The following is a 26740-nucleotide window of genomic DNA, read 5'->3' as shown; positions in this document are numbered from 1 at the left end:
TCTCTGACTCTTACCGTTTTTGTGTTCATCATCTCCTTGTTTTGTTCCTCCTTTTCCTGCAAAGGGCACAATTATACTGTTATTGCAGAGCTTGTTACCTTAAAAGACAATGTAAACAAAGAAGCCATGTGACATTTCAGGGCGGTCCTTAAGACCCTTTAACTTGTTGTCACTTCACTCTTCAACACTCTGCCTCATGACGACTGCAAATTTCTTTTCTGCCCCGCCTGAAGAAGATTTATCTTTTGTCGAAACGTTGCGATGGGCATATGCACAATTTTCTTATTTTGTATATAATTGAGTGTTTTATTTGTCTTAAATTGTTGATAATTTTTAAATTTTGCCTTTTTCCAACTTTGTGTTTTATTTCTACCGGAAAAATATTTTCTACAAATAAGTTTTTTTGAAACTCACTCGACTCTGCAAAGGATTTTTTTCATCCCTGGAACCTTGTTGCTCCTCATTACATGGAGTGTCAGCGTGAGTGGTGTCAACAACCCAGACGCCAGGTGAGGATTGACCGGGAGGACCACGATCCATATCCCCCTAGAACCAGAGGTCGGGAACCACACCGAAGGATGGCTACTGCCTCTTCCGGTTTCGCCCATCGGGGTTAGCGGAACCTCAATTCTTATCCTAACCCACTTTCCTTTCCTATTCCTAACCCTAACCACTTTCTATTTCTACACCTAACCCTAACCACTATTTCCATCTTTCTGCATTTCATTCTTTATATAAAAAAAAAATACTTACATGGAGTGGACGGAGGTCCGCAACAGCAGGCTCCGTCAAGGACCCCGCCTGCAGCGGGATCAGGGTTACGGGAGGGCCGGCAGGGGCATGGAGAGTGCTCGGGCCTTTTCCAGAAGGGGAAGGCCCTTTTCCCCTTATCCTAACCCTAATCATGATCCGTTAGCATCAGCACAGTCGCTGAGAGCGTCGCCGACCCACCTTGGCGACGTCGCCTTTGGGGAACTTTGGAAAACCCTCTGCATAATGTTTAAAAAGGCTGAAAATGGTATACACGCGTTCCTCTAAATGTGAAATAAAAGAATCAACTCTCCAAAGTGTGAAAAGTCTCTTTATTTTCAATAAAATGGCACTTTTCTAATTGGCTCAGTTGTACCTGCGTGCTTTGCCCTGAAGATGGCAGCAAGAGACCATGAAATAATTTTCGCCCTCAAAAATCAACTTTTGTTTTTTCAGGTCAGTCTTACCACGTGATCACAGTTCCACAAGAGCGACATTGTGAGCGGTAGCCGTTCAGGAATTGTGACTTGACCTAGTGTGCATATTTTGGGGGCGGACCGGGTCACCTGACCTGCCGTCCAATCAGTCGCTGTCGATTTGAATGAAGCCAGGCTATTGATCGCTTTGACGGAATTGGGTGTAGTACTTTTGGAAGTACGACCCTCTGGTATTGGCTGATGAGCGACTGTGGGCCCGCCTCCCTTCCTATAAGTACTTTGCAGGTGACCCCCATTGTCACTTGCAGAGCTGGAACGATGAAGGTAAGTCACGTGCACTGTCAGGGCCAAGGCCCAAGATAGTCACAAGCGCCTCTTGAGGAAAATGATCAATATTATGGATTAAAAGCAGCAATTCCGGAAATCCCACTGACCGGGGTAAACTGTCTCACTCATCCCGATCTTTCCCTGCATCTAGACCAAGAAGAACTGCCCTCTGTGCCATGGCCGGTACATCTCCCTCTCCCGCCACCTCCGGGACGTCCACGGCCTGGAGGACGCTGCGGAGAGGAAGCTGTGCATTAGTAAAAAGAGCCTGCGGTTTTCGGGGCGACTCAGGTGTCCCATGGCGAACTGTTCTTCGAGGAAGAAATATGTCCGCCTGGACAAGCACCTGACCGCGTGCCACGGGGAGCTACCAGTAAGAAAAAAAAAAGTATTAATAATAATCCTTTTTATTAATTAATAATACATTAATAATGTATTATGTATAAACTTGTTGGGTTTTTTTTTCTTCCCCCCCCCCCCACTTTTTTCACTAAATTGTTTTGTAATTGCAGGGAGAGGGCATTACCAAGCTCATGGCCAAGGCCAAAAATATGACAATAAAAAAGAGCTTGAAGAAGCTGTTCCGCGACAGGGGGGCACAGCAGTCTCACCCGCCGGCTCCCCAGCAGTCTCCCCCCAGTAGCCCCCTGCCTGCGCCGACCTCAGCTACGCTGCACGCCATGCTGAAGTCAGCTCCCCCTCTGCCACGGACGTGGCAGGACATGGCGGCTTGCCTGACTACAGGATGGAGCTGAAAAGCATGGGGGCAGTGGTTGAAGCTTTGGCGTCGACGGCCAGGCAGCTGAGTCGTCGAGAGGCCCGACGCAGTCACCCTCGACCCAAGGCCAAGGACACGTGGAGGTCAATCTCCATCTCCTCCACCTCCTCTGCCCCAACACGGAGGTCCCCCTCCCCGACCAGGGTGCCTCTTGCCCGCAAGAAGCGCCCCCGCTCCCCGACCAGGAGGCCTGCCGCCCCCTCCCCGACCAGGATGCCTCTTGCACGCAAGAAGTGCCCCCGCTCAGGAGGCCTGCCGCCGCAACGCGGAGGTCCCCCTCCCCGACCAGGAGGCTTCCTGCCCCACAGAAGCAGGCCCCCACCCCCACCACCCCTGCGGAGAAGTACATGAAGACTGCCCGTTTACTCCTGTGGTCCCCCTACCCCTCCAGGAGGGCTCCCGGCCACCGCAGCCCCCGCGGAGAAGGCCTCCGCTGCTGCCCCGGCCACTGGGAGGCCCTCACCCCCCCCCCCTCCAGGAGGTCTGCTGCCACCACCAAGTCCTCGAGGCCTGCAGCCGCCGCGGAGAAGTCCTCCACCACCGCCACAGCTAAGAAGGCTGCCCCGGCCACGGAGAGGCTCTCCGCCCCGGCCTCGGTGAGGCCCTCCTCCTCCTCGTCCAAGTTGCTCCTGCTGCCCCGTCCAGGAGGCCTGTCATGGACAAGCTCAAATCCTCCCAGCCCCCCTCCAAGAGGCCTGCCCCGGCCAGGGGCAGCTCCTTCTCTCCGTCCCCGTCCGGGAGGCCTGCCTCGGGCAAGCGCAGGTCCTCCCAGCCCTCCAGCAGGTCTGCCCCAGCCATGCGGAGTTCCTCCTCCTCGTCCTCCTCTGCCACCCCCTCTTCATCCTCATCCTCACTGTCCAGGAGCCCTGCTGTCCCGACCAAAGGCCGCAGGTCCTCCGCCGCCAGTCAAATGCCCGTGCCCAACTTAGGTGAGCATCACTGACATTTGAGGTGACCTTTGTGTCCATCCAGCTCTCATTTTGAGGGCGTACCATTTCTGTTTAGACAGCCTGATGGAGGCGTTTGAGGCGCACCTCATAGGGCCAGACCAGACAGACCGGTCAAAGAGGAACATTAGGCAGAGGAAGGCCTACGTCCGCAAGTTCCTCCTGCATATGGCAGGAGGGAATTCGGACGTCAACTGCTCGTTGCGCTTTGTAGGTGACATGGTTGCGTTGAATCAGTAGGTAACTCTGCCGTTTCACCCCATTAAAATCGATGCGTACGGGGCTTATATTCTTGTCAGGTACCTCTTTGACCTGCGTAGATACCTGAAACCGACCAGCCAAATTCACGCCATACTGGACATTCAGGCCTTTCTTAAGTACCTGCTGGTGGCAAACTTACCGAAAGTCAGGTTGACAGAGAAGTCCATTGTTTGTGTGCTGGGGAAGCTGGCAGCTTGGCGAAAGGGGCTTGCGCCAGAGGTCCTCCTGCAGCGGTTGGCCTATAAGAGCCACAAAACAGGTGTGTGTGTGTGTGTTTCAATGCAAATAGGTTCAAACGATGGCTTCAGTTGAACTGATATCACAGTGTCTTCTTCTCCACAGCCAACCTTGTCACAGCCAATGACATCCTGGCCTTCATGTCTAAGGCGGACAAGGCCCTGGACCAGGCCCTGACGGACCTCGCCAAGAACCCAAAAGACATGGCTGCCAAGACCAGGGTTGTGGGCCTGTTGGTGGGCCTGATGGTGGCCTCCGAAAAACGGTGTTCGTCGGAATGACCATGACATAGGTTGTGGATGCGGAGTTTAAGCTCAAGCTTAAACTCACTTGAATGACCGAGGTCTCTTTGTGGTGCTCCGCATCCATAACTCTGCTTCTTGCCTTCCCAGGTCGAGCACCACAAGACTCTGCAGTCGTTCGGGCCTGCAACGGTGGCAATACCGCACACCACCATGGACCGAATCGTCCAGTATTCAACGTTGCGGCCTTACCTCCCGGGGCACAAGAAACTGACGCAGCAATTTTTTTTTACGCGCTCCGGGAAACCCATGGAAAAACTGGGGGTCTATTTCACGCGGGCCTGGCAGAGCTGCGGTCTGCCGGGGGCCCCCACACTTTGTGACATCCGCACCGCCATCTCCACTTGGGTGAGTAACGTTGAGCGTGCATGTCCTGTGACATACAGGCTTTTTTTTTTTGACATGCTTGTAACTGTTCACCTACTCTCCCACAGGCTTACAGGGCCCTGGACAACAAGGCTCGGGAAAAGGTGAACAGTGCCACGACCCCAGGACGGCAGAGAAATTTTATGTCGTGGGGAAGGGGCTCACGCCCAAAGAGGGCCGGAGGAACCGCCTGGAGATCCTCCGGTCCCTGGTGGACTCCTCCAGAGTTCGAAGTAAGTGTTTAAGATTGTGCAATGATACCGCTATATCCATTGCCTGTTCTTGCATGGCTAACCCATTTATTTTATCTCTAAAATCAGTCGAACCGGAGAGCAAGGACGAGGAGGAGGAGGACCAGCCCCAAGGGGGAAGGCCAGCAGGATACGGACAAGCAGGAGCTGGAGGAGGAGGACGACGACCACAAACGGTTCATCATTGAGTACAATCACAAAACAAACACTGAGAGTCGAATTCCACAATAACGACTCATCCACCCTCACACCTTAAGTCGTCCCCCCAGTTGAGCAGTCTTTTCCCACATGTCTCTGAGCTAAGTACCCTCTGGAGGTGAAAATTCCATAATTGCTACTCATCCACCCCTGTCCCTTACCCTGTTCCCCTGACTCGAGCACCTGTCTCTGGTTCTAAGGTACTTTCAGCATGGATGAAAAATTCCACAATTGCTACTGATCGACTCCTGCCCCTTATCCTGTTCCCCTGATTCAGACACTTGTCTCCCGCATGGTTCTGAGGTATTTTCAGCATAGATGGAAAAATTCCATAACTGCTACTGATCGACTCCTGCCCCTTATCCTGTTCCCGAGTCGTGCACCTGTCTCCCGCATGCGTCTGAGCTAAGTAACCCCCTGGAGGTGAACTTCTCCAGTCACAACTCATCCAGCCCCCCACTCCCTAAGTCGTTCCCCGCTGTCAGGCCCCCTTTTCCCACATGCGCCTGAGCAAAGTAGTCCCTGGAGGTGAACTTCTCCCATCACCACTCATCCATCCCTCACTCACTCCTGCCTTCACTCCCCTGAGTCAGGCACTTTTCTCCCACATGGTTCTGAGGTATTTTCAGCATGGATGAAGAATTCCACAATTGCTACTCATCCACCCCTGTCCCTTACCCTGTTCCCCTGACTCGAGCACCTGTCTCCCGCATGGTTCTGAGGTATTTTCAGTATGGGTGGAAAAATTCCATAACTGCTACTGATCGACTCATGCCCCTAACCCTAAACAGAACCATTACCTTAATTTTTATTTATTTCCCTATTTGGATCCTAATCTTAACCTTCCTTTTGTACTTTCCTAAACTTAACATTAATTTATCTTAATTTAAATAATAATTATTATTATTTCCCAGGAGCCACAACAACAATTCTTTGTACGTTTACCATTTTGTTTCAATTTAACATTAACATTAACATTTAAATCTTTGTTTGCTGTGACTTTACTGTGATGTTTAGTATATATATCTTGATCCACGAGAGGGGGCTCTTACATTGTTTTTACCAGAAACCTCAGCCATGCAGGGCAGGTCCAGCAGGGGGCAACAACACCCCGCTGGCCTGGCTGAGGTTTCCATATAAGGCATTAAGCCTCACAATTCTAATTCCCAGCATGCAACGCATGTTTACTAACCGTCCCGTTAAAATTTTCCACTCATTCTGGCCACACCGCCACACGAATAGCACCTATCTGGTAAGCTCTCTTGCTCCAAAACTGTTTGCCTTCTACTTTACCGAATATATGCCTGATGAAGAAGTTATCTAGTTTCGAAAAGTGGCATCGGCAACACTTTCCACACAGTTGAGCATTTGTTTTTGAGGCTTTTAATTGCAGTGAATCGAAAACTACTTTGATTAAAAAAGTTGTTTCAAACTTACTTTTGACTCTGCCACCATTCATTTCCGGTTGAACTTTCTTACCGAAGTGTTTTTAAACAGTTTGTCACAAACATGACGTTTGTCAACGAAGAAATTTTTCCACGTCGAAAACAAGTATTGCGTCATTGCCATTTTTCCGACCGGAGAGGCGAAAAAAGTTCTACAACCTTTGAACCTTGATCCGTCTAACATAATTCGGCCATGCTGAACACACTGGTACCGTCCCCGAGTCTCTACGACCTATGGTTCCCGTGATATGGCTATTTCCGGGATAACTCTGGAACCGGAAGTGTCATCATCACGTAAGTCACGTCACAGGTAGGTACTCGCTTCATACACGTTTGCCAAATTTCAGGTCGATAGCATATTCCGTCGTGGAGATATGGACATTTTAGAGGACCGGGGAATCCCCGACCGTGGTTATTACCCCTGTACCTAACCGGTATATTTTTTCTGCATTTTTTAAAAATGACTTTAACTACTGACAGCAGAAGTTCTGCCTGGTTACAAAACCAACTGCGCCATCACCTCCTCACCAGCCAGAGGAGTGGACCACACCCTCTGAACTTCGGAGAGCGGCGTCAAGAAGCAGCGATGACTTGTGCACTTCCCGGTCCCCCCCTCGCGGAGGGACTGGGACCCTTCCCCAAATCCTAACCATTTAGGGATGTAGCCCTAAACTGAACATGGCCCTAACCATGACGGTAGGTAGCCCTAAACCTAACCTGTCCCTAACCCTAACACTAATTTGGCCCTAAACCTAACCTTCTAGCCCTAATTTTGGTTGATCTTGATGTAGCACTTGCATATAATCAAAACAAGGCCAATGTGAGGCGGACGTAATACTCAGAGCAGAGTTTGCTCAAGGAGGGAGTGGAGACAAGAGACAAGGTTGCATTTTGATATATTTATTTATGAATAGTGGCGATAAACAAGGTGAAATTATATACAGTGAGCAAAAGTAAGTTTAACAAAACAAAAGGGAAACAAAATGGCCATTTAAACAAATAACACAGAACCAAAAACTACAACAAAAACCATCAGACAAATTACCAACTGTACCATAGCCCAGCATTAATGCAGCCACCCAACCCTTCCGCCCACACACAGTTCATGACAAAAACCCACGTCTGGGTTTGGGGTCAAATGCAACAGTCAGGGTGAAATATGGGAAGGAAATGAAAGTTCAGTCGAAGAAGGTGTGTGTATATAAAAGAGTGTAAATGTATGTCAGTATGTATGGGTGTGGAAGGAAAGGGGCCACGGCTGAGCAAGTGGGGTGAGAGATTTTAATTGCGCTCCAAGGAGCCCCCTACCGGCCTGGCAGGTGGTGGTGGGGGGGGGGGGGCGTTTCTGCTGTAGGAATGCTCAAATCCTGCTTCTTTAGCTCACCATCTTTTCAGGGACCTGGCCTGGAGGACAGGACCACAGTTCTTATAAATCATATTTACATGCAAATCAAATTTGTATGTATCTAAGGGTTTCAAAGTAAAATTAAGCAACAAAAGGTCAACACATAGAAACCATATAATATCACAAAGATGAGGCATTTGTTTGTTCAGCATGGGAACTGGCTAAGCAACATTAGCATAACAAATGAGTCACCAGGTCACAGGCAAGGCAACACTCAGCCTTGTTCAGTTCAGGTTGGCGCAGTGGAAGGCTCCTACAAGTCAACAAGTAGTCAAAGACAAAAACAGCCTTGCTGTGCCCAAAATAAAGATCTCTGGTGGGTATATCTAGTGATGTTCGCTCTGACACGGGGCATCGAACCACGCCCCAAAACTCGCTAGGCGTGTTTTCTGAATCACTGCTCCGGAGCTTGCTTCAAATCACGTGACTGATGACGTTTGAACCACTTCGCTGCTTCATTCAGACTGAATCAGCTGACTGGTTTGGTTCAATGGGCGGGGCTTTGAAAGACTGGCGGGTCTCAGTTGAGTTTAAAATGGATTAAACGGCGCAATGCGTTGCCTATCTGGTCGATCTTTTGGATTGATTTGATTAGCGTTCGGATTGCTTTCGGTTTGCTCTGCAATGGAAGAGATCTCCAGTCTGGGAGCATTTTGAAATCGTGCTGCCGAACAAGGTAATTTGTTACAAGCGTATTACTCAACTTATTCATACAGTAACAAAGAATAAAATGCGCACACTCGCACACACCTCATTTTTAATTTGCAGGTGAAGTGTTTGCTTTGTTCCCGGCGTCTGGCGTATAATAATGGTCATAACACGTCGTCAATGATGAGGCATTACCGAGCCAAACATGAAGGTGAAGCCGGTAGTGCTGCTGTGATGACGTGTCCACCAGATGAGTGGGTATAATGTTTGCTGTTCCAGGCAATATTAAGTGTAACTTTCATCCGTCTGTAACTGTTCAGGAGCAATAAGTCTTGGTTTGGATGTATAAAATTAATACTGAACAAACTTCAAATCAGAAACATAACAGTGAGCTGGAATTATACATTGCAATCTTTACACTTAAACTTTTTCCCTGCAGTCTGATTCACATGGTTTTGTTCCTGCTAAAACTAAATGAATCTATTGTTCTGCTAACTTTTATTTTAGGGAGCAGGAAGCAGGAGCTTGATGAAGCTCTTGTGGATTTCATAGTGAAAGATTCCCAGCCTTTCAGGCCAACTGGATCCCACATACACCCTTCCATCAAGGCAGGCAGTTAAAGCCATAGTGGAGAGGAGGTATATGGAAGAAAAGGAGAAGGCTAAGGCAGCCCTGCAGGAAGTTGACAGTGTCAGCCTGGCCGCAGATATGTGGACTTCCATCAACATGGATGCGCATCTTGCCGTCACTTGTCATGCTATTCGTGCTGATGAACTCTCCACCACTCTTTTGGGAGTTTTCAGCCTCCCCCCTCCCCCATCAGTCACACAGCAGAGAACATTGCTGCAACTGCTCGAGAGCTTTTAAAGGAATGGGCTCTAGAAGAGAAGGTCAAATGCTTGGTGACTGATGCCGCCGCAAACATGATTGCTGCGGCAAATATTCTGCAGGTGCGGCATGCCGTCTGCCTGGCACACGCACTTAATTTAATTGTGAAGAAGTCCATGGATGCTACTTCTGGGCTTGATAGCATCAGATCAAGAATGAGGCGGATGCTCACCTACTTTAAATCAAGCACCACAGCAAAGGAGAAGCTGCAGCACATCCAGGTGCAAAGGGGCCGACCTGTCTCAAAACTAATTGAGGTCGACACAAGATGGAACAGCACTTACGAGATGCTTCAGTGCTTTTATGAGCAGAGGGACGCAGTGGCAGCTAATCTGACCACTCTGCCCACAGATTTGCAACTATTGACAGCAAACGACTGAGTGTGCATCGCAGTGTATCAAGATGCTGTCACCATTTCATGCTGCCACTGTCGAGCTTTCAAATGAAAAGAGAGAGTCTGGATCAAAAGTGATACCCCTTGTAAAAATGCTAAAGGACGCATTGACTGAGGTGATGGCAAAGACCACGAATGAAATGGCGAAACACCTTGGGATAAACCTCAGGAGAATTCTTAATGATAAAGTCATTGGAATTGAGACCACGAGTATTTTATCATTGTCGCCGTTGCTTGATCCAAGATTTAAAGCACTTGGATTTCAAAGCCCTCCAAACGCTGAGGCAGCTGTGCGCCGGTTAAAATCGGAGTGTGCGGCATTGTTGCGGAATGCACCGCATGAAGAGGAGCCATCTACTTCGAGAGCACAGCCAGAACAATCTGCATCTTCCCAAGGTACAAAAATTATAGAATTTGGATCAATAGACTTTATTTGCATTTTTCCCATGTACAGACTAAACTTTATCTAATGTTTTATTTTCAGCCATTGATCTGTGGAGGCTGTTGGATCGGGACGCTGAAGAAGCGAGGGCATCAAGGAATGCTACGGCTGATGCCATAGTGGAGGTCCAGCGTTACATGTCAGCTCCTCTGGAAAGATCACAGGACCCACTGATGTACTGGACGACACAAAAAACCGTGTACCCAAACTTGTATAAGCTGGCAAAAGAGTACCTGGCAACACCAGCATCATCTGTGCAAGAGGGTGTTTTCAAAGGCTGGGGAAATTGCTTCTAAAAAAGAAACCGCCTCAAACCATCTACAGTGGAGAAACTGACACACGCACACGATTTTGGCAACGGTTTAATTATTTAATGTTGGCCTGAGGAACAAATTTCCTTCAAGATGAATATGTCAAAGTGAACCTTGATATATTGGTAGGACAGAGCAAGAAGGAAAAGCAACACATGAAATGAAGTTCGCTTCACTTTTACTTAGAAATAGATACTTTATTCATCCCCCAGAGGGGGAAATTTGTGTGTTCAGTTGCCAACATACATACAAGGTCATACAAAAACACAGAATCATAAAACACAGAGTAAAAGTTATCAACGATGGTAATAATAATAATAATAATAATAATAATAATAATAATAATAATAATAAAAGTGCACAAATACAGCAAATATCAAAGTGCACACTTGCTCAGGTCAACCTTTTGCATGGCTGCAGTACAGCCAATGCGCCAGCAGATGACCCCCGCATTCTTAATGAATGAGGCTTCGAGTAATGAACCAATTTCCAAAACAGTAGGCCAAAAGGGTTCAAAGCTTCATGAAGCCTCGTTTGGACGTCACTAGTGCTGTTTCTCAATTCAGGTTCTGCGCCCTTGAAGTGCGCATTTTGGAAGGAAGTTGCGTCATAGCACTGCGCAAAGGCTTGTCCCAATTCCCAAGGGTGCTTAGGACGCTGAAAATGCGCCCTCGGAAATACGCACTAGTTTTAGCCGATTCCAAAGATACACCGCTACTATCCTTCACACACTTGGGTATCCCATGATGCTTTGCATGCTGCTGCAAAGCATCCTGGGATCCTGGGAAGTCAGCTGAAATTAGCAGCATGTACTGGTTAAGACACGACAAATCTAAATATTGAAGCTTCACATAAAGTATCCAGTTTTTAACGTAGGATTTTAGTTATTTGATCATCCAACGGCACGGTTAGCTGGCGAACCAATGGTTAGCTTGATACTATAAAAACGTCACTTCCGGGGTTGGCCAGCCGGAGGGAACGGCAGTGACGAAACAAGGAAATACGCTGAAGGCTAGACCGTCCCGAGTGGTTACCGGGGAGGTGGGGTTTGGTCCGTCCTGCTAGGCTGGGAACTCGAACACTTCCTTCAGACGGAGGACACTCGGTCTCAAGGGTGCAGAACCTGAATTGAGACACAGCACTTGTCTGCATGGTAGTGAAGGACACTCAGCAGCTTACATGTACATCAATGTCCAAGTTCCACAAGCACGTTCACGGTCATCTGCCTGATTACACCCATGCCAGTCTCAGGAAAAAAAAAAAAAAAAAAAAAAGCACAGCCTGCCATATCAGAGTACCATTTTTGGAAAACACACACACACACACACACACACACACACACACACACACACACACACACACACACACACACACACACACACACACACACACAAATGATTTGGTCATTCATTTTTTGCAATTCAGTCATTCCCAGCAGACATAACGGACACAACAAAAATCAATGGATCACACATTATGTGGTTCAGACAGTTTGCCTGTGATTATACACTTGGCCAGTAGGTGGCGTCATGTGCACATGAAGCTTTGAGAAATGAACGCGTTCTTGAACCAGTTGGCTCAAGCGGTTCAATGCCTCATGAGGCTTTACCTCACCATCACTACTAAGAAGACTTAACAAAATCAAAATCTCTCACACGGAGAAAAACAATGGCGCTATGTACAAACAGAAAAAAGATAAGTCAACAACAGAAACTCACTCAAAGAGGGAGCACAGAAACAGGAATGTACATTTGGATAAATAACTATGACTAATAACAAGATATTATCCCAAACAAAACAAAAACCTGTCACAACTGTCTTAGTGTGACCTCTTAAATGGCAGTGGCAGTGTTCTGGCGCAAGACATGGCAGGCAACGACACTCTGGCGCAAGACAAGGGCGACGCAGACTATTTAAACACACAAGGTAACGATGCACAGGTGGAATCAATGGGTAATTAGGTCAGACACACAGGTGGCACAAGAGGACATGATCCAAAATGAGAAGAAGGTGGTTGGGTCTTAAAAATAAAACATGAAATGACGAGACAAAAACCCCATGAGAGGACAATCCTCACCGCAGTTACACTTGCATGTTCTATGAACAAAAACAGGCACACCAATTGTTAATTTAGCAATTTATTAAAGAATAAACATTAACATGCACCACATTGTTTTAGTTTAGGTTCTAGATTTTTTTTTTACAATCTGCCTGGTCTAAATGGGTTAAGCAGCGGGTTAGCCCTGATCTAGGGAACACAATCGTACAAAATAAGAGATCAATAATTCAGAACAATAAGACTGCAGTTCAACATTAACAAAACTAATAGCTTCTCCCAATAGGACTGGAGTTCAAAATGAACAAGATGAACAGCTTCTAGTCCCCATGAAACAACTCAACTCAACTCTGTGGCCAATCCTTCCTTGGCACTCCACCACTCCTTTCTGGTACATAGCGCCAGAAAATGGCATTGGTCCGACGTCCCATTAGTCCGACAGTCGGAGTAATGGAACGTCAGACTATTGGGATGCGTGTTTGTCAGAAAGTAGCGATGACAGTTTGAACTAATGGGACGTCCCATTGGTCCGACGTCCTATTGGTCCGACTTGTGGTTGATTTGGTTGGACTAAGGGTTCAGAAATTGCCTCGACCAGTGTCTGTAAATGCAGCTCAGACTGACCAGACTAAACAGACCAACGTTGACTTGGAATTACAGGCTAACCGTGCTGCTATCCTTGAAATGACCGCACAAGTGACCTCAATGGCCCAACACTTTGCCCGCATTGTCAAACCCCCAGAGCCTGTGACCAATGTGGGTTCCCCCTCCTCCCGACCCTCAAATCAATCCCAGACATCAACTGAGAACAGGGGCAGATTTATTTTATTTTCTTTCTTAATTCTATTTTCTTTTCTTACTTTTTGCACACGGGAGCTGCAATGAAAATTTAATTGGCATGTTCAGTGACAATAAAGACATCTTATCTTATCTTAGATGTCAGGGCTGTATGCAAAAGAACATTAGGAACTGCCAAGAAAGACATAGAGCAATCAGCTGTTTGCGAAGAAAGGCATCAGAAAACGAGAGGAGGTCACAGGAGTGAGGCTCCCTGTGACCCTTGTCAGTAACAAGCCGCCAGTACAGGTTAACTCAGTCGAAACAGTAAACCCTGTAAACCGAATAGTCCCAACAAACACTCAGAAAACGTATAGTGTAACTAATTGGCAAGCGATGCATGATTTCATGTGCAATCAATTGGGTCCCACTCCAAATGCTGCTTGACTCAGAGGCTCAGGTGACCATGGTGGGTAGGGCGTGGGTAGAGGAAGCATTGCCCCAACGTCAAAATGGAGCCACTCGCATCTGTATTCTCAGACTTGCTTGAAATATCTGCAGCAAATGCCACTGTGGTTCCCTTTGATGGATGGGCTTATGTTGATTTACAGATACGCAGTGAGAGCCATGGACATGCCGACATTCAAGTACCGATACTAATCAGCCAGAGTTGCAGAGATGATCAAAGAGAACAAAGAACAGGTGGATATTACTGCCATACTGAAGGAAGCCATGAGTGTCAGTGAAAGCACAGTGGGAACTCTAATTTCTGTCCTCCAGATTGTGGCCCCTGACGAAACCCCGCCCCCGTGCACTGTGCAAGTTGGAAAGAAGGGACTTACAATCCACGCTGGCCAAATCTGTGAGGTGAAGTGCAGAGTCAGAGCATGGCCCCTGGGTGGAACAATGTGATTTGAGCCTAGCCCAGAGAACAACTGCCCTGAGAGTTTAGACCCCTTTCCCACTTTAGTAGAGGTCCCCACAGGCTCATCCAAAATTGCCAAAATGAATATTCATAATTTAACTAAACATGACATCTATCTGCCACAGAGAACCATAAACCTCTGTACAGAGAGGTAAAAGAGTATGTGCAGAAACGGCTTGACCATGGCTGGATAAGAAAGTCCACCTCACTCAAAAAAGATAAGAGTTTGCGTCTATGCGTTGACTTTAGAGAGTTAAACCGCAAAACTGTCCCAAACCGTCATCCACTCCCACGCATTCAAGATCTGCTGGACAACCTGGGGGGCTACTCCTGGTTCTCAATACTCGACCAAGGCAGCGCTTACCACCAAGGCTTTGTCGATGAGAGTTCCAGGCACCTGACCGCCTTTCGTACCCCTTGGGGATTATATCAATCAATCAATCAATCAACTTTGATTTATACAGCGCTAAATCACATCCAAAGACGTCTCAAAGCCATTTGTACAATCAAAGAAAATGGAACTAACTGGGCCACCAGAGCAAGCAAGTGCGACAGTGGCCAGGAAAAACTCTCCTGTGGGAAGAAACCTAGAGCAGGTCCAGACTCCAGAGGGCCATCATCTGCCTATGACCAGTTGGGGTGAGAAAGAAATACAAAAATTGTAGAGAGAGAGACAGAGCGAGAGATTGCAGTATATAGCTTCAACAAGTCTGCCGGGCACCACCGCCATTCTCACCACCAGGCCCCCTCCGTCCATGTCTCAAATGAGTTTGCCCCACTCAGCAGCACGCCGACTGAGATTGACACTCTGGTGATCGGCTCATCTATAGTGAGGCATGTTAATGTAGGACAGCCATCGGCCACAGCGAAGTGCATCCCCGGGGCCAGGGCGGGCGATATTGAAGGGCATTTAAAGTTAATAGCTAAGAATAAACAGAGATTTAGGCGGATTGTAATTCACTGTTGTTTCAATGATGCACACCTGAAATCGTCTGAGGTCACTAAGTTAAACGTAGCTTCGGTGTGCGCATTTGCTCGGACCATGTCGGACGAAGTAGTTTTCTCTGGCCCCTTGCCAAATGTTAGGAACGATGAGATGTTTAGCCGCATGTCATCTTTTCACCGTTGGCTGTCAGGGTGGTGTCCCAATAACTTGGTGGGCTTCGTAGATAACTGGAAGCCTTTCTGGGGCAAGCCTGGTCTTATTAGGAGGGACGACATTCATCCCACCCGGGAAGGTGCAGCTCTCTTATCTAGCAATATAGTTAAAATTTTAGCTTCCACTCACTGATGCTCCAGGGTGGAGACCAGGCAACAGAGTTGTAGTCCTACACGCTACTCTGGGCTTCTCTCACTGCCGTCTCCAGCCATTAGTAAGTCCTTGAAGTCCTGCCAGTCTTTTCCAATAGAAGTTGTGTCAGTCCCTCGCACCTCCAAACCTCTTATACTGTGCAAATCTCCAATCGATTATAGTAACCTAATTCGAATAGATTGTAGAAATAAGGGGGCCTGGTCGGAGGTTGCTCCGGGGTCTCCCACAAATAAAATGGTGAACTGTGGCCTTCTTAACGTTAGGTCTCCACATTCCAAAGCAATTTTAGTTCATGATTTAATTCGTGAACATAATGTTGATATTTTCGGCCTCACAGAAACATGGCTACGTCAAGATGAATATTTCAGTCTTAATGAAGCCACTCCTCCTAGTGATATTAATACTCATAAGGCTCGTGATAGTGGTCGAGGAGGTGGCGTTGCAGCTATTTATAAGTCCAACTTGTTAGTCATTCTCAAGGCTCAATCTATTTATAGTTCATTTGAGAGTTTAACTATGTCTATTATGAATTCATTGTTGTCTACCGTCCCCCCGGTCCATATTCTTCTTTCTTAGATGAATTTTCAGAGTTTTTGTCTACTTTAGCATTGACTAAAGATAAGATCATAGTGATTGGAGATTTTGATATCCATGTTGATATTGAGTGTGACAGTCTGAGTTCTCAATTTAAATCAATCCTGGACTCCTCCAAGTTGTGAACGTCCCCACTCATAAGCATAGTCATACTTTGGATCTTGTTCTCACTTTTGGACTTGGTGTCTCGGCTTTATTGTGGCGGATTACATTCCCCAAGCAAGGTCTATAATGAGTAGAAACATTTTGGACTCTGTTGTTGCTGAATTTAAAGAGAGGCTTCCTGATTTGCTAGATGCTCTTGTACCTCTAGACATGCTTCCGGCCTCTCCCCCTACCCACTTGACTGATCTTGATCTTGACTCCTTGACAGATCGTTTTTCTGGTATTCTGAAATCAACATTGGATGATCTTGCCCCTTATAAAGTAAGAATGAAAAGGCAGAATCGATCAGCCCCTTGGTTTACCTCCTCTACTCGCAAATTAAAACAAAATTTGCGAAGGTTTGAGAGAACTTGGCGTTCATCAAAAACAGCTTCATCCTTCAAGACTTGGCAGGAATGCTTTAGGTCCCATAAAAAGGCCCTGCGTAAGAGTAGAACTTACTACTATTCTGCTCTTATTGATTCCAACAAAAATAACCCAAAATTTTTATTTAGTACAGTTGCTAAGCTGACGAGGAGCCGTCATTGTGTTGAGCCTTGCGTATTGGCCTGTCAAGCAACAATTTCTTGAATTTCTTCCAGCAAAAAGTAGAAGATATTAGAACTGAGATTGGGAATTCTTTATCTTCTTTGTCTTCTTTGTCTTCCACTGGTCACATGGCAGATCTTTCTCAACATGGCAACCCCAGTGTTTACTTTGGGAGTTTTCAGCAAGTTGGACTCTCTGAACTTGATTCTCTTGTCTCCTCTGCTAAGTCGACCACTAGTCTGTTGGACCCAATTCCAACCATGCTTCTCAAGGAGGTTTCCCCATTGCTTAATTGTGTCATTCTTCGAATAATCAATCATTCTCTATCAACAGGTTTTGTCCCTCATGCTTTCAATGTGGCTGTAATCAAGCCTCTGATTAAAAAACCCAATTTGGACTCGAGTGCCCTTTCAAATTATAGACCAATCTCGAGCCTTCAGTTTCTCTCTAAGATCTTAGAAAAAGTTGTTTCCAGACAGCTTGTTGACTTCTTAAACGACAACAATCTACTTGAGGCTTTTCAGTCAGGCTTCAGAGTTGGTCACAGCACTGAAACTACTATTATTATTATTATGAGGAGTTGACTCAACTCAGAACATCTCACAACAGAACCAGTGTTGGTGCTCTTTGACCCGTCCAGCAAGACAAATAGCACATTTTCACTTGCACTGTACGGAACGGCACAGCGAGGCTTTGACGCTTTTCCACGAGCCCCTAGTACCAGCTACCAGGTTATTTTGGTACTTGCTCAGCCCATGTTCGAAACGAGCCAAAGCAATACTAATAATAATAATATCATATAATAATAACTTTATTGTCATTGCACATTGTACCCGCCTGGGCCTTCTGCGCCTTGCCATATGTATATAGCCACACTGGTGTGTTTGGTCAGAGACTCTAGTTTGTATGTTTCATCGGTGCTGCATGTGGAAATGCAGGACATGAAATGAAGATGCCATGTTCTTACTCCTGAGCTTCGCTTCTCTACATGCTTCTACTTTAAAGTGGCTTTCTTAGCCTGAGTCACAGGTTCCTCTCCTGAAAAACATTCATGGGGAACAAAATTATGATCGTAGCAAGGCTGGCCTACTGCCAGATTGTACAGAAATGTGCACAACATGAAGAGAAAACAGCAGTTAAATTTGTTCCATATGCCAATTAGACAACACTATTTTACTAAAATTTAAAGTGTGTTTTATGTAAGAGAGAATTAAGTCATTAAAAGGAGCAAACGGGGTTAACTTTTCAATCCATGTTAACAGTAGAGAGAGCGCTGCACCTTCGCATCACACCCTCTCTTGAGCATCTTTCCCATCACACTGATAGCTGTCCTACAGAATGAAAATAATTAAATTAATATGAAACTAATCAATTAATCTGTGAGTCATTTTTTTTTTTTTAATATTAAAGAAAGTTGAACTTTTCTTATTTCAGTGGAACAGCTCTGAGATTCTGACACAATGTACATGTTATGGCGGGAGAAGTAAGAGCCATGTGTCACACTTAACTCCAGAGCTCTGCTCTTCAACAAGCTGCTGCTTTTAAGTCCCCTGTTTGTCTCAAGCCACGGGCTCTTCTCCTGGAAAACATTCATAGGAAACATGTCATACTGTGTTGAGGTTTGTCCTGTTGTGGGGTTTTTGTCTTGTCATTTCCTGTTTTATTTTGAAGAACCGACTAACCTTCCTCTCATTTCAGATCACGTTCCCTTCCTCAAGTGCCACCTGTGCGTCTGACCCAATTACCTATTGTCTCCACCTGTGTCTCATTACCTTGCGTGTTTAAATAGTCTGCGTGTGCCTTGTCTTGTGTCAGAGTGTCGTTGTCTGCCATTGCAGGCAACTGAGGACAACCACATAGCTGACGCGGCATGAGGCGTTGAACCCTTTTGGACTACTGTGGTGAAAATTGGTTCATTACTCGAAGCCTCATTCGTTAAGAACACGGGGGTTATATGCTGGCGCATTGGTTGTACTGCAGCCATGCAAAAGGTTGAAGACTTGAGCAAGTGTGCACTTTGATATTTGCTGTATTTGTGCACTTTTGTTATTATTACCATCGTTGATAACTTTTACTGTGTTTTATGATTCTGTGTTTTTATATGACCTTGTATGTATGTTGGCAACTGAACACACAAATTTCCCCCTCTGGGGGATTAATAAAATCTGTCTATTTCTAAATAAATTGAAGCAAACTTCATTTCATGTGTTGCTTTTCCTTTGCTTTAAATGTACAGATATGGGTATGGGCTTATGGCGTTTGTTTTTATTTAAAAACAGTTTCTCCACTGTAGATGGTTTGAGGTGGTTTCTTTTTTTTAGAAACCATTTCCCCAGCTTTCTAAAACACCCTCTCGCAGGGCACAGACGATGCTGGTATTGCCAGGTACTCTTTTGCCAGCTTATATAGGTTTGGGTACTTTTTTTTTTTTTTTTTTTTTTGTGTGTGTTGTCCAGTACATCAGTGGGTCCTGTCCTCTTTCCAGAGAAGGAGCTGACATGTAATGCTGGACCTCCACTATGGCATCAGCCGTAGCATTCCTTGATGCCCTCGCTTCTTCAGCGTTCCGATCCAACAGCCTCCACAGGTCAATGGCTGAAAATAAAACATTAGATAAAGTTTAGTCTGTACATGAAAAAATGCAAATAAAGTCTATTGATCCAAATTCTATAATTTTTGTACCTTGGGAAGATGCAGCTTGTTCTGGCTGTGCTCTCGAAGTAGATGGCTCCTCTTCATGCGGTGCATTTCGCAACAATGTCGCACACTCCGATTTTAATCAGCGCACAGCTGCCTTGGCGTTTGGAGGGCTTCGAAATCCAAGTGTTTTAAATCTTGGATCAAGCAACGAATACAATAATATACTTGTGGTCTCAATTCCAATGAGTTTATCATTAAGAATTCTGCTGAGGTTTATCCCAAGGTGTTTCGCCATTTCATTTGTGGTCTCTGCCATCACCTCAATGTGTGCTTTAGCATTTTTAACAGGAGTATCACTTTTGATCCAGACAGTCTCGTTTCAAGTGAAAGCTCGACAGTGGCAGCATGAAATGGTGACAGCATCTTGATACACTGAGATGCACACTCAAAGTTGTTTGCTGTCAATAGTTTCAAATCTGTGGGCAGAGTGGTCAGAGTAGCTACCACCGCGTCCCTCTGCTCATAAAAGCGCTGAAGCATCTCGTAGGTGCTGTTCCATCTTGTGTCGACCTTCCTTGATGGAAGGGTGTATGTGGGATCCAGTTGGCCTGAAAGGCTGGGAATCTTTCACTATGAAATCCACAAGAGCTTCATCAAGCTCCTGCTTCCTGCTCCCTAAAATAAAAGTTAGCAGAACAATGGATTCATTTAGTTTTAGCAGGAACAAAACCATGTGAATCAGACTGCAGGGAAAAAGTTTAAGTGTAAAGATTGCAATGTATAATTCCAGCTCACTGTTATGTTTCTGATTTGAAGTTTGTTCAGTATTAATCTTATACATTCAAACCAAGACTTATTGCTCCTGAACAGTTACAGACTGATGAAAGTTACACTTAATATTGCCTGGAACAGCAAACATTATACCCACTCACCTGGTGGACACATCATCACAGCAGCACTACCGGCTTCACCTTCATGGTTGGCTCAGTAATGCCTCATCATTGATGTGTTATTATACGCCAGACGCCGGGAACAAAACAAACACTTCACCTGCAAATTAAAAATGAGATGTGCGTGTGCGCGCAGTTTCTTTGTTACTGTATGAATAAGTTGAGTAATACGCTTGTAACAAATTACCTTGTTCGGCGGCACAATTTCAAAATGCTCCCAGACTTGAGATCTCTTCCTGGTTGGGTCCATTGCAGAGCAATAAGAAAGCAAACCGAAAGCAATCCAAACGCTAATCAAATCAATCCAAAAGGTATTGACCAGATGGGCAACGCATTGCACCGTTTCATCCATTCTAAACTCAACTGAAACCCACCAGTCTTTCAAAGCCCCGCCCATTGAACCAAACCAGTCAGCTGATTCAGTCTGAATGAAGCAGCGAAGTGGTTCAAACGTCATCAGTCACGTGATTTGAAGCCAGCTCCGGAGCAGTGCTTCAGAAAAAACGCCTAGCGAGTTTTGGGGCGTGGTTCGAAGCCCCCCGCCAGAGCAAACGTCACTAGCCACAGCCACTTTAAGTAGCCACAATAAGACTTTTGGTCCTTGAGATGAGTGACTTTTTGTTTAGCTTCTGGTTCTTTCATTGCTCTTAGCTTTTTGCTTCCTCCTTGAGTGATTTTTTTTTTATTTTATTTGACATTTTGTGTTTAATAAACACAAAATGTGTTTAGTAAACACTTCATACTGTTTAGTTTCAGATTTTCATTTTTGTTATTTTTCACAGCCCTTTCATCCCCTACGCATCAGTGATTTTGTTTCCCCTGAGAGTGATTTTTGGTTTATCCCCATCGTTTAGAAGCTGCTGCAAGGGCAAGGGAACATCCGCGAGGACGACGTTACAATCTGCGCAGTCAGCCAGACGCTGCTGCACGAGCCGAGAGTCGAGTCACCAAGCCCCTCACCGATATGTACGACCACCAGCTGGTAGGCAAAAATGAAGAGAAAATGCAAGAGCTGCAAGAGGCTGACCATGAGCTGGTCGGGTCACTGAAGATTTTTTTTTTCCTTCTTCAACAGCCGAACAACATGGGAAACTTTGACTTGCTGATTAAACAGTTTCCAAAAGCGTCGACACCGACTGAAGATTTTCCGCTTTAGACAAACTTTTCAGTACCATCGGCAATGTAAATAACAAGTGCGACGACATAGTAAAGCAAGCGGTAGAACTTGATGGAGAAGGGGTGTCGGACATGATCGGTAAACTCCTCGCTGTCTGGAATTTGGACGGCCATAATTACAAAGAATCCCACATCTTGGCATTGTACACTCGTTTGTCGATGTTGCTTGCCACATTTTAAAAAAGGGTCAACTCGTAAACCTCCCTGAGGAGTTGAAGAAATTGCAAGTTCTTGTTGAGAAACACTTGAAACCGCAGGCCGTACGAAAAGCCTTATCAATTATCATATTATATGTACTTATAATGTACTCATTTATTTTTTCTAAATATTCTCTCTTATACTCTTGTACGATTGTCTAAATTTTTTCCAAAAAAAGTGTATGATGTACTCATGTTTTGATTCTCTAAATATTCTCTCCGTCTTATACTTTTGTGACTGTATAACCCTCTATACACTTGCAATGTTTATTGTATTAAAACGCTTATTAAAAAGAATTCTTCTTCAAGTCATCTTATTCCTCACACACACACTTACAGACTACTGAGGTAAACGATTAGATAAGCCGCAGCACGTCGTAAAAGGTCACACAGAGCTCGGGCGTTTACACGTACGCACAGAGTAAGAGACTTGCACAAGATAAAAAAATAAATACATAAATAATGACTGATAAACGAGTGAGGACAAAAGTGTATTAGAACCCCGCTCACCCGGGTAGTTTTGGGGGAGTGGAGCGACTGCGTAAGGCTGGGGAGGATGAAACCGGTCAAAGTGGATAGTGCGAAGGTAAAATATTTTTTTTTGTCTGAGCAGGACATGAATACTTTGCATAAACCCGTGTTTGTGCCGGGACCTCTCAAACAATTTCAGGCTGATTTGTGCAAGCCTTGGCCAAGCATAACGATGGTTACAGATATTTATTGACAGTCATCGATGTATTTTCTAAAAAAAAAAGCCTACGCCAGACACTGTACAACCCTCTATACACTTGCGATGTTCATTGTATTTCTTCAATGTATTCAAATTGAAACACTTATTAAAAAAAAAACTGTATAGTCTTCAAGTCATCTTATTTCTCTCTCTTTCTCACACATGCAGAGACAGACTACCGAGGTTAATGATTAAATAAGCCACAGCACATCAGTCAGAGGTCACACAGAGACCCTCACGCACGCACGCACGGCTCTCATTTTGTCGTCTAAATCATCTTTCGGCCGTCTGCCTGATGGTTGGAGTCATTACGGTCAGCTGATGGGGAGCCACCAAAAACATTTTACGAGCGTTATTCATTTTGGGAATCCGTCTATCTCTTAATGACCCCTCCCAAGAGATTGCCCAAGAGCGGGACGGCCGCCAACAGCAGAGGAAAGATGAATCCTCCCGACTGTTTCTTGAGCACCTCTCGTTTCTGCTTCAGCCCCCATTTTTTTATTTATCAGCCAGCAGTCTGAGGAGCTCTTTCTGACGCTTCAGTTTATTGTACTGCTCCGATGACAGGGGGATGTTACCCTTTAATAGATTTAAAGCCAACTTGCATAGAGCGTGAACAAAGTCCGGCGAGCTGTGGGTCAGAATGTCTTTACGCTTCAGAGGCGGAGCGTGAGACCGCTCGCAGTAAGGGGGCGTTTCTTTTTATTCGGGCCGAGGCCGCTGGGGATAAAACACATTCTGCGTCCGCATCATGACGCTCACATTTCTGTGATGTCTGTACTGAGTAAAGATTTTTACCACACCGGGGTGATCTCAGGCTTGAAAAATGACGTCGTCCAGAATCACCAGATGACTCTGATCAGAAGGAAACGACCAGGATCTTGAAATGAATCGGGCAGCCCCTCATGAAATGAATTAATTTTCTGCAATTTGGCATACATGGGTTGAAAAGATGTGTAAATCCACACCACATTGTCCGGCACAACATTCATCGTACGCTCGCAGTTTTGCAAAACATTTTTAACAAAATAGGTTTCCCGGCACCCGCTGGGCCCCACGATCAGACACGAAAAAGGAGTTCTTAGTCTCGGTTCAAAATCAACTTCTTCCATTTCTTTTATTTCTTTTTTTTTTGGTGACCACAGAGAAAACGAAAGGAAAAACAAAATAAAAACAGTCTCAATCTTGACGAAACACAACGTCGGTAAAGAAACAAACAAAAAAAATTTAATAACCAAAGGGCAGAGTCGTGCCGTCGGCAAAAAGACGTCTTTTATCAAACACCACTCTAAACTTTTAGTGAAAAGTGACATTTTTAACCTCAAATGTGTTCTTGTTGCGGGTAATGTTACGCTGGGGGGTCGGTATAACAGTCTCGGTGGAGCCGCTTAAAAAACCTTCGACCAGATCCTTCACGCTATCAAAGTTGACCCGATCGCAAGCCTCTCGCGTCTGACTAATGCCTTTGACTCGCATGACGTTTTTTAAAATTTGTTTTGGTCTGGTAGGCATAGCCCTTGGGTCCTGCAGCTGCAAAGTCTTGGATCGTATCTCCCCCCAGCTCATCCGTTAGATCCCCGAGATAATTACCCAGAGGGAGGGGGGACTCCCTCTTTCACAGCGTAAATGAGGCTGTCTGTGTCCACGTACAGCACGCTCTCAGCCCTCAGCCGCTCCAGACAATCGTACAGCTTGAGACGCGCATGCGCTGTGGTAAAGGCTGCGACAAAGAGGTTATTACTGCGTCCCGGAGGCACCACACAACCCTCCGTGTAGGTCCACTGGATCATGGCTACGTCATCGTTGAGAAATGAAATGTGTCGAAGTTGGTGCTTACTGGAAAACACGTAGCTGAAAAACTGGTCAGGGTCTTCGATCGACGTCTGAACCAAGTTGGTTTTCTGCGCAAACTTTCCCCACAAACTGAGACAAAGTTTGGCCACCTGTCTGCGGGTCGGGTTGCATTCAATCTTGTCAGCCTCCAGCAGAGTGCCCTGATGCTCGCTATAGTCGTCTATGTATTTCTGATGGCTCTCTGGGTCTACGGCATCGGGCGGGTAGCCCGAGGCTTCCTGCTTTCCTTTGAGAAATGTACGTATGTAGCCCTGGAAAAGGTCCTCGCTCCGATGCTCAAAATGCCACACCTCTGTAATCTCACCCACTCTGTAGCCTAGCGTAAGAGCCTTGTTAAACTCCTCAGTCACCCACACCCCCGTCAAGGCTCTCTCTGCATCGCTGTGAGCGCACAAGCTCAGCTGATCATTTTCAACCGCGCATGTGCGGCACAATGTAAACACCAGCTTATCGCAGGGGGTTTTGAAAGGCAGAACGGGGAAATAGAGACCTCGAGGCGGAAAAACTTGAGCCCTAATCAGACCGAAATATTCGCTGGGGTCTTTAAAGTCGCCGCGTATGATTTCAGGATGCCCCAGCGGGTACTGGTGGTAACAGTTCACAAAGGGGTAGAGAGATGTGAAGTCTACATAATGCACAGATTCATGGGGGCTCTGCGTGTACCTCAGCCAAAAAGGACACGTCCTCCCACCGTACAGGGCATCGCGGGGCTGGAGCGGCTCTGGAACGTGAGAGTCTTTGAGAAAGTGTTGAACTCGCGGGTCTGTTTTCATCATTTCCGTCCAGTCATGCTCCCTCATCTCCGTCACTCGCAGGTTGTGCACCGATTTCAACATCTGCATTTTGTATTCGCCTGCGGCGTGCAACTCTCCAAAGGGGACGCCTCTCAAGGGACACACGTCATCGGGCTGATAGCACAACGTACAACCGTGAAAAAAACACCCCTGAAATTCCCAAGCACACCCGACACCGTCAATTTCGGCATAGCCGTCTACATAGTAGGGCCCTATTTTCCTCTCTCTCGTGATTAGCGCATGCTCCATGTGACTTGTACCCCCCTTTGCCTTCTCCCACTCCAACCACTGAATGCTGGCTTGGGAGAATTTCTTGCACTGGCGGCTGTAGATGGTGGGGGAGGGGATGGCCAGAGTGCCCGCTGTCAGAATGTTGGTGCGAAATACCTTCATGCACGCTGAGGCTATGGTCATGCAACTCAGCGGATCAACGCTGGTGTCTCAAATAAACTGCTTTCTGAACCGCGCGCACCCCTCCCGGAGGAGCTCAACGTCGTTTCGACAGTAGCGCAAAGCTTCTTTTTCAAAATCAAAAACACCGTCCGATACCAGTCATAAAATCCCCCCCGCTTGTCCTCCGACATCCCCCCCGACATCGTAGTCGACCGGCTGGGGGTAAGCCCCCACGTAATGCAGACGGTCCTTGGAGCTGAATTTGTGAGGAAAGAAGCCCTTGGCCTTGTCGGTGAAACCTAAAGCCTTTGGAAAGTGCACGAGAGGCATAGTGAGGAAAGAGAGGGAATCGATAAACCTTAAACGAAAGTTGGGTTCGACAAATTGTAGCACTTTACTGCCCTGTATGATTAAAGAGGGCGTCTGATTCTGCAGCACATGGTGAGGCTGGGTCTAATACCAGCCAAACCCTCTGGTGTTATGAGCAATGAAAGTGGCCCCCTTGAAACGCTTTTGTCTAAAATGCTTCATAAACCGGTCAACGAAGTTTAGACCGTGAGCCTCAAATCGCTCTTTGCAATCCAGAGACAAGGCGCACACCAAAAAAGGGACGTGCACCTGCTTCAAATTTACGAAGGTCTCAAAGTCGTAAAATATGATTTTTTTTTCGGGTCGTTTCTCGGGACCCAGAGGCTGGATGTAACAAAGATGCCCTTCAAAGTCCTCCCCCTCCCCGCCGTCTCCGCTCTTTAGCTCTGAGCCGCAGATGTTACACCTCTTCTTGAGACAGACGTGCTTTTCACCACATTGATAAAGCAGGCGACATTTGGGGCATTTCTTGGTTTGGCTACAAATGCTCGGCCCTTTTGCGGAGCTTTTATGAATCAAAAAGCACGCTTCAGAACGATAGAACCTGTGGAAGTCTGTGCACACCCCCGCCTCTGACATGTTTATATTGCACGAGGAGTCGTGACAGAGGATGCAACAACCCTTACACGCGTGTTTGTCGATTCTTTCATAGCCTCTATAACAGTAGCCGCAAACGTGCTTCACTCCCAGCAGACCTTCCACATTCTTAACGCCGTAATAATGCCCTTGAAACAAAAACATAAGCGGAGGGTACGCGGTGTAGAACAGTCTCAGGGCCAGCTCCTCAGTCTCTGTGAAACACCATAATTTTGCATTGAACCACCTCTTCGAATTTACGCACGTCCGCGAGGGTCACCAACATCTCCAGATCTAGACCCGCGAGATGTTGCAAC

General features: G+C 46.2%; 2 protein-coding genes and 1 long non-coding RNA gene across 10 annotated transcripts in view; 2 read left to right on the top strand and 1 right to left on the bottom strand.

Moving 5' to 3' along the window:
• LOC142889198 (uncharacterized) overlaps positions 1 to 26740 on the top strand; it is a 265120-nt gene that overhangs the window by 12099 nt on the left and 226281 nt on the right. The window lies entirely within an intron of this gene.
• Positions 1 to 26740, bottom strand: part of LOC142889185 (NLR family CARD domain-containing protein 3-like) — a 256712-nt gene that overhangs the window by 174612 nt on the left and 55360 nt on the right. The gene's annotated exons all lie outside the window — the stretch shown is intronic.
• Positions 12253 to 15692, top strand: LOC142888930 (uncharacterized). The gene is made up of 3 exons (XM_076027438.1): positions 12253 to 12313; positions 14448 to 14555; positions 14811 to 15692. The coding sequence occupies exons 1-3, from the start codon at positions 12253 to 12255 to the stop codon at positions 15434 to 15436; spliced, it is 795 nt and encodes a 264-aa protein (XP_075883553.1). The 3' UTR covers positions 15437 to 15692.

Source organism: Nelusetta ayraudi, unplaced genomic scaffold, assembly GCF_046127955.1.
Source record: "Nelusetta ayraudi isolate G7.1 ecotype Tasmania unplaced genomic scaffold, CSIRO-AGI_Nayr_v1 ptg000021l, whole genome shotgun sequence".
NCBI lineage: Eukaryota > Metazoa > Chordata > Actinopteri > Tetraodontiformes > Monacanthidae > Nelusetta > Nelusetta ayraudi.
Note: the sequence above shows the minus strand (reverse complement) of the source record. Positions and strands in the feature narration are given on the sequence as shown.

What these genes read in the sequence shown, in the direction of transcription:
- LOC142888930 (XM_076027438.1), top strand. Translation starts at nt 12,253, where the DNA reads ATGGCAGGCAACGACACTCTGGCGCAAGACAAGGGCGACGCAGACTAT. An exon ending in AGACTATTTAAACACACAAG is followed by an intron (nt 12,314 to 14,447) that starts GTAACGATGCAC and finishes CACGCATTCAAG; the next exon opens with ATCTGCTGGACAACCTGGGG. An exon ending in CAGGCACCTGACCGCCTTTC is followed by an intron (nt 14,556 to 14,810) that starts GTACCCCTTGGG and finishes CAAAAATTGTAG; the next exon opens with AGAGAGAGACAGAGCGAGAG.